The sequence below is a fragment of the Cryptomeria japonica genome, chromosome 11 (assembly GCF_030272615.1).
Source record: "Cryptomeria japonica chromosome 11, Sugi_1.0, whole genome shotgun sequence".
NCBI classification, from domain to species: Eukaryota; Viridiplantae; Streptophyta; class Pinopsida; order Cupressales; family Cupressaceae; genus Cryptomeria; species Cryptomeria japonica.
Window position 1 is genome coordinate 33,076,751 of NC_081415.1, and position 8,728 is coordinate 33,085,478.

Sequence of the window (8,728 nt, forward strand, 5' to 3'; positions counted from 1 at the left end):
TGCGTAAGTGACCTCAAGTTGAATATCCTATGACATTTAAGAACAAAGTGTTTGATATTTACATCCCCTTAAGATAGTCTTTATACAGAAAGAAAAGGGATTCCTCCATATGGACATAAAAATGAGCATACTATTTATACAAGTTTCACATCTTTACATCTTTCACAAATCACGAAGATATGATGTTTATATAACTTGAGTTGTACATCCTAATTTTTGTAGTGCATTCAAGATGCTGGGTCCAGTAGAGATGCGAAACTATGGAAATTGAAATCAGTCAAATCCAAAAGCATTTAGTAATCATATAATGATCGATTCAAAGTTAACAACAAAAAATAGCCATTAAAATTCTCTGAATCTCAACATTCTCTATTTAATTTCCTCCAATAATCATAAAATATGATAAACAACAATTTCTATTAGAAGATAAATTTTTACACTATTTGGTAAGGCAATCTGACCACACCCTTTCCCTTCGTGGTATTTGGCAGGTGTTTTCTGTAAATTATAGCAAAAAAGCAGCAGTTGCTTAGAGTTCCTCATGTGAGTCATCTTCTTCCTCATCCCCTCCAGAGGATCCGCCTGTTTTCTCATACACTTGTTTGATAACTGGATTGCACACAGCTTCCACCTCTTTCAACTTCTCTACATAATCCTCCTTTTCTGCTGTTTGATTTTCATCAAGCCAATCTAGGGCTTCCTTGAGAGTGGATTCGATTTTCTCCTTATCATCAGAATCAATTTTATCTCCCAGTTTGTCCTTGTCATTTATGGTGCTTTTCATGTTGTAGACATATGTTTCAAGATTGTTCCTTGCATCAATTCTTTCTTTCACTTTATTGTCCTCCTCTGCAAACTCCTCTGCTTCCTTCACCATACGTTCTATTTCTTCCTGAGTCAATCTACCTTTATCATTTGTAATGGTGATTTTCTCTGATTTTTTGGTTCCCTTATCCTCTGCTCTTACATTGAGAATACCATTGGCATCCACCTCAAAAGTAACCTCAATCTGCGGCACACCACTATATGGGGAAAACAATAATAAGTCAATAACCCTTAGTGCTAAGCAAGATTGAATAACAATTGCTTTCTCATCTACATGACAAAAAAGATTTTAGATTCTAATGCTTACCGAGGTGCTGGTGGGATTCCTGACAAATCAAACTTCCCTAATTCTCGGCAATCCTTTGTTAGACTCCGCTCTCCTTCATACACCTGAATTTTCGCAACAAACCAGTTTTCAGTTGATATGAAACTAAATCCATTCATTTGTCACAGCTAAACATTGTTCAGCTACAGAGAATACAAACAGAAACGAGAAACAGAACAAGATGAACTTCCACAAACTTTTGATATCTTCCAAAGCATGAGTAAAAACCGTGATAAATCAACTTACTTTGATTGAGACAGTAGTTTGCTGGTCTTGATAAGTGGTGAAAACTTGAGATTTCTTGGTTGGTATGACAGTGTTTCTTGGAATAAGTTTGGTCATTACTCCACCAACAGTCTCAATACCAAGGCTAAGAGGAGCAACGTCCAATAGAAGAATATCTGAATAAAAAAACTTAGCTAATCAGAACACCTTGAGTGTAACAGAATTGAAGCCAGTAGAGCAAATAGAAATTTGAAGAATTCCATTTTGAAAGTTGAATATCAATGACAAACCTGAAGTTTGATCGCCTCCTTCACCACTCAAAATGCCACCCTGAACAGCAGCGCCAAAAGCCACAGCTTCATCTGGATTAACACCTTTGTTGGGCTCCTTCCCATCAAAAAAGTCCTTCAACAACTGCTGGACCTTTGGTATACGAGTACTTCCTCCAACAAGAACAATTTCATTAATGTCAGTCTTTTGCAAGCTTGCATCCTCCAGAGCCCTTTTTACCGGTCCCATTGTTTTCTTGAAAAGATCCATATTGAGCTCCTCAAATCTTGCCCTTGTTAGCGGCTCTGAGAAATCTGTGCCATCAAAAAGTGATTCAATTTCAACTCGTACTTGATGTTGATTGCTCAAAGCACGCTTAGCCCTTTCACATTCCCTCCTGAGTTTCCCAAGAGCTCTCTTGTCCTTGCTAATGTCTTTGTTGTGTTTCTTCTTGATCAATTTGATGAAGTAATCCATAATACGTTGGTCAAAGTCCTCCCCTACATATGCATAAGAACATACCAGATTAGTTTCTGATGTCATGGAAATGGGGACAAGGCAACAACAAAGTTCAATGTTAATAAGTTAGTTTTAACCATAAAACCAAAACAAAGAACTAAAAACCATTCCAAACATATCAAAAGAGATTTCAAAAAGCATGAAAGAAGTTTAACAAAACAAAAGAAAGGAGAAGAGTCTCCCTAAGATGCTTCCATGATGTCTTTTGATGCTTCTCCCTTGTTTCTCCCCTTTCTAAATCTCAAATGAGTGTAGCTCTCAGCTTTTAGCACTAGCCATGGATGCCATATGGAGATTGAAGATGGTTGGATATGATAAACAAATGCTATGCAAGTGTCGATAGAGATGCTATGAAATAGCTCTATGCTAATACTAGTATAGTAACAGTACTCTAATGCTTCCTTCTTTGCGTGAAGATAAGGGTTCTATTTATAGAAGAAATGGGAAAATGAAAGGTTAAGATTGAGAAATCTTTGCAAGTGGGTGGAGGATAAAAGTGATTTAAATAAATGTTAATTTATTTAAATGTGAAAGATGGGATTTTGGGGGATTTAAATAAATATTTAAATGTGAGAGAATATTTAATTAAACAAATATGATTTATTTATTTAATTAATGATTTGAATTTGGTTAAATGAATTAAATCAAATTTAATTAATAAGAGAAGAGGGTTAAGATGATTGACGGTTAAATAATCAAATAAATACTAAATATTCATTTAATTAAGTGGACAGATTCAAGACAAGAATTTTTATCACTGAAATATGAAAATTATCAATAAGAATACCAACCTCCAAGATGAGTATCTCCACTGGTTGACAACACTTCAAAAACACCATTGTCAATGGTGAGAATGCTCACATCAAATGTTCCACCTCCAAGGTCATAAACAAGAATATTCTTCTCCCCTCCTTTCTTATCTAATCCATATGCAATTGCTGCAGCTGTTGGCTCATTTATTATACGAGCCACATTTAATCCAGCAATTACACCAGCATCTTTGGTTGCCTGTCTTTGGGCATCATTGAAATATGCTGAGAATAAAAAAGATACGTAATTAGTTTTTAAGTTGAAATAATTCTGAAGTAACACTTCGCATGGCTCAAAACATGTGTAATATTTTCCTCTAGCAGATCCTAAAAGGCCTTCTATTGAAGCTAAGAGAAATTTCGATTCCATTTTAATTCTTTCCTAGATATACCTGGAACAGTTACAACTGCATCCTTGATTTTCTTCCCGAGAAAAGACTCAGCTGTCTCCTTCATTTTAGTCAATATCATGGCACTGATCTCCTCAGGACTGAAAACTTTGATTTCCCCATCCTTAATCTTCACCTGAATATAAGGTTTTCCATCCTTGTTTATAATCTTGTATGGTAAAAGTTTGATGTCTCTTTGTACCTCCTTGTCCTCATACCTGAGTAAAATTTAGATCAAGTTTTTGTCAATAACTTAAGCAGTCAGAGCTTTCCCTCACTATTGCACAATCTAGCACTTCTGCTTTGACTACTAATTATCAAAATGAAGCCACAAGAACAGGAACTAAACACAAAGTTCACCAAGAAACATAATCAAATAACTAATAACTTTCGGCACATGGCTCCAAGTATCAGAATTGGGTGCCATGAGATTTGGTGATATGCGTATCGGAAGCAGGGTGGCCAGGTAAGGAAATGACTGAAACTTTGGGAGCAGGCAAATTATTGTGAAGGCGAATTCCAAAAACTCTTCAAGATGGTATCAATAAATTTTCATACTTCCAAAACCGTCAATAGAAAACATAAGAAATACTCTGGAAAGCCAATGTGTTCCAGAGCACTGAGTGCAGATAATTCCTTGAAAGAGAGTAATTGCTAGAGAGTAATTGCTAGAGAGTCGAAGACACTCTAAAATTGCAAGAAACGTTTCTGAAAGCTTCTTGTCTTTCCTTTCCATCAGTTTCTGAAAGGAAGGTTTCGGAATTCCAGACACGATTTCCAGGATTATGATCTTGAGATGCAAATTCGTAGAAAGAGACCCAGATAATCCATTCTAAATGAAATAGAGAGTGCCAAAAAAATGAGAGAAATATCGACCTTATATCTTCTAATGTCCTAAAAACACACATACTGCATTAATAATATTCACTTACTTTCTTCCAATCAATCGTTTCACATCAAAGATCGTTCTTTCAGGATTCAAAGCTGCCTGGTTTTTAGCAGCTTCCCCGATAAGTCTTTCTGAATCGGTGAATGCAACCCACGAAGGGGTAATCCTATTTCCTTGATCATTTGCTATTATTTCAACATGACCATTCTTATACACACCAACACAGGAGTATGTTGTTCCAAGATCAATACCAATTACAGTCCCTAACTTCGCTGCTTCTTCTGCGGCAATAACCGAGCTGAGAAGAAAACCTGAAAGAAAAGCATCATTTATTATTAATATAAATATCTTAAATACATTTATTTAAAAAAAATATTTTATTTTTAATTATTTGAAAAACTATTTTTATTTACTTAAAAATTATATCAAAATTATATTTTTTTATTTTCTTCTATATATCACTCTTTATTTAGATTCACCCCTACAGCTAATATAATTACACCTCTCAACATGATAACCATTGCTGCAACAAACACATTTTTTGGGGATATGATGGGTATTCTGTGTTTATTGGTAAATCAAGAGGAGCCTCTGCAGGGTTTTCTGTGATTACTGATAAAACAAGACAAGCCTCTGCAGTCTATGCAGTAACTTGTTGACAGACAATTAACTTTGATTGTCGGCCAGGCACATTTCCAGATTGTATAACATACAAATAAGGAAGAATCACTTGAGTTTTTAAACAAAGCACAAACATGTAAACTTCAAAAAAAATGAAGAATTATAATTAATTTCAAACATGTATATGGTAGGAGAATGAATATGAAGGCAAAATACTTGACAGAAGAGGTATTCAGCACGTCCGATATATCCCTAATTAGTTGTGAAATTTCAGCCAAAGCTTACTCTTCAAGAATAATTTGCCAAATCAAAAACCTATAGCAGACTTCAAAGGTGGTAATTGTGAAATTTCAGCCAAAGCTTACTCTTCAAGAATAATTTACCAAATCAAAAACCTATAGCAGACTTCAAAGGGGGCAACATTTGATCAAAATAACAATAAAGATTTTCATGTGTCTAAGAAAGAGGTGGTGGTAAAGCGTGCACTCTTGATCATATCCTATAAAAAACTAGCGTTGGGCACAAATTCTTTAAATTTTGTGAGTCATGTAGAAAAAATCGTACCAAAAAAATAAATTTTTAAATTTTCGATTCACACAATGTTTAGATAAGTTTCGCAGCTGCTCCATAATTTAGTACCTTCCGATTCGGAACATTTGAAATGGCACCTGAATACTAGCCTTAATCAACCTTAAACACTAGCAAATTATACAGAAATTGACATAACTTACCTGCAAAAATAAACGCCGCTAGCAAAAGAAAGCTATTGAAATCTCTTCCACCATTGTTGAACCCTGCAATTTTCTGCTTTTGTCCCATAGTCTATATGCGACCAGACCACAAATATACAGAATTTAATTCTTCGCCCAAATTTCGCAGAAATGTTCAAATTTTCTCCAAAATTGCATGCAGACCTCGAAGAATTCCCCTCGGACCTCAAAGCGTCAATCTGCTCAGAAAAAACCAACCCCAAAAAAATTGTTAACAAAACTTTGAAGCAAAAACGCGCGAAAGCCTTTTTAAATAAAGGGAAAAAACAATACAAAGAAAAATTAGATTAAAAAAAAAAACCGGAATTTTGAAAAATCAAAATTACGCATCCAAAATCCAATAAAACCTTACAAATGTACCAAAGCGCTTAAAAAGCGAACTCTAAAAGCTAAATAACTAAAATTTGGCATCAAAAAACGCGTCGAAACCTTATAAACAAATTGTACAAATCGCAATGCATAAGTCGTCCAATTTTTATATCCGCCATGTACCAAATCCTCGGAAACGAACGAAAATCACAATCAAGAACTGTAAAACCTAAATCTCTACATTTCATCTCGAAAACGCGTTAAACAGTGTTAATAACTTTAAAAACAAAATATAAAACCAAAAAAGTAAAACGTCCATATCTCACATCGGAAATGCTCCAAATCAGTTGAAATAATTGCAAAATCACAAATATGAACGGATCAAAGCAAATCATCCAAAACTAGCACCAAAACTAGCACCGAGAATCTACCAAAGAGTTAAAAATAACATTTGAAAGATCTGAAAAAGACCAAATATGAACAGAAAATCATTTAGAATTCTCTAAGTTACCCATCGAAAATGCTAAGAACCCTAAATGAACTGTTAAAAAATGCAAATAAAAACTGATAAACTTAAATACATCCAGGTATCTAATTGAAAGAGCTAAAAATACTAATAAAACTGGCAAAAACAAAAGCCATTTCAAAATTTTCGCCTTGAAAATGCGCCAAAATCTTAGAAAATAAATCGAAAAAACGAATCCTACATGCAGAATTCACGATATAACCAACAGACACGAAAAATTAACTTACTTGCTCCTTACAGAACCAAAAATCTTGAAATCTCCCTCGATCGTTTTGTCCTGCAAAGATCTTTACATGAAGATTGTTTCCAAGTACCGATTCGATCAGCCAAGGACGAACTTATAGTGCTTTCCAAATAGATTAATTATTCGAGAACTTTCTAGTTTCCCATCAATTTACTTGTGTGTAGGCTTGGCTCTATTGTGGGTAGATGTATGCATCGTAAAGAAGCCAATCAGAATTAGACACGTTAGCCGACTTCGTGTAATTTGCTTTGACGTGTTTGGTCGAATAGATATGTGCCGCGTGTGAATCAAGAACAACTTTGGGCCAGTGCAGTGGAAAGTGTGTTGCCACGTGGTGGAGAATGCCATGCAACAAATTTATAAACTACTTCGAAACTCTTTGTTTCTAAGTGATTGTTTCGTAAGTTTCTAGGGGCAGTTTCCAACTCTTTAATTCCTTAAAATAAAAAAAAATCAGTTCATATTTCTTTTAGATCAAAATATAACTAGGAACTTAAACCTTTCTCCAATTCAATATATAACTAGCCTATATATATTTAATAAAATATATAAAATAAGTTGAGAGATATACTTTTTTAGGTGTCTATTTTAGAATTAATTGATCACATGAAAGTGCAATAGGTGTCTCGAGAAGGATATATATATTATTAAATATTTATAAGTTGTGGGACTATATAGAGAGAGTGTGTAAGTCATCTAATGTCTTGCCAACTCATCTCATAAAACATGACATGCGAATGATTGTCAAATTTTCTCAAAATCATAAATGTTAACCATTGTAGGAAGCCTCTCGACTTAATTATCAATGCTCTCTAAAACATAATAGAGGTTTATGTTTAATGGAATAGAATAGGAAGTTTATTTATTTATTTATTTTTTAATAAGAAGTTTTAATGTTAACAATATCAAAGTTTTCTTAAAAGATGGTAGATTATTTAATTTAGCTTTCTACATTGTTGAATTAAGATATAAGCTTTTGGTTTAAATTGTATATATTTTTTTGTTCAACATTTCGAATCACATTCACCGGTCCATCATCAACAAGAGGAGAATACATAGTTTAAACCAAAAGCTTGTCAACGTAATCTAATCAGAAAGAGGAGAATGCATAGTTTAAACTGGAAGCTTGTACTTTAATCTAATGGACCAATAAGTGTGATATGAAATGTCAAACAAAAAAAGTATACACCCATGTTTAAACCATAAGCTTGCATCTTAATCTAATAGGTTGTGGAAAATTAATGTTAAAGTTACATTGTTGAATTTCAATTATTTATTTTGAATATGATTTTTTATGTGTCAATATTTATGGTAGTTTTTTGGATTTAACTATTTCAACTAAACAAAAAGACACATACTCTCTCTTCTTATTTATTCTAGCTATGCTAAAGATACATACACTCTCCTCCCATTCTTCTTTCAACCTCATGTAGCTACTTGTTTCACACCAAAGATTATGTGAGTTGGTCCTCAATCGGACTGTAAGCATCATTGTTATCTGATGATATTTGCCATTGTATATATTATTTGGTGATTATCATGTTGGGATTAAGGTGTCTCAACCTTTGCAAATCCTAATATTGATTTTGCTTTTATTTATTTATTATTTGCCTACAAATGTCTAGTCATCTAGTGGGACTCACAAGCTTGGTGGCATCTTAGTGATGACTGTATGGCACATATGGTGCACATGTGGAGGTAGGCTTCCCACTTTGAGGATCTTGACAAGTGTTGGCCTATGAAAAATTCTACGACATATTGGACAAGTGGAAGGAGATACCTTTTGCATGGAGAAGGTGGGTGCCCAAGTTGGGTTATGACAAGATGTAAGAGAATAAGTTAATATTAGTCATTTATGATGGTGTCGCTTATAGAAGTGTTGTAAGTTATGATGGTTGTAAGATGCGTGAGAGCATCTGTCATACCTCCAAATAGTAAATTTTGGGTACCCGACTTAGGAGGTTTGAATGGGGAGTCATTTAGAGACATACACATGTCATTTGCATG

General features: G+C 34.1%; 1 protein-coding gene across 1 annotated transcript; it reads right to left on the reverse strand.

The window, feature by feature from the left end:
• Positions 1-348: 348 nt before the first annotated feature.
• Positions 349-6,870, reverse strand: LOC131031357 (luminal-binding protein). The gene is made up of 9 exons (XM_057962453.2): positions 6,705-6,870; positions 5,604-5,821; positions 4,295-4,562; positions 3,366-3,580; positions 2,956-3,198; positions 1,666-2,145; positions 1,397-1,551; positions 1,133-1,215; positions 349-1,022 (listed from the first exon to the last, which is right to left on the reverse strand). Exons 2-9 carry the CDS (start codon positions 5,689-5,691, stop codon positions 530-532), a joined length of 2,025 nt encoding a protein of 674 aa, XP_057818436.2. The 5' UTR covers positions 5,692-5,821; positions 6,705-6,870; the 3' UTR covers positions 349-529.
• Between the last annotated feature and the right edge of the window lie 1,858 nt (positions 6,871-8,728).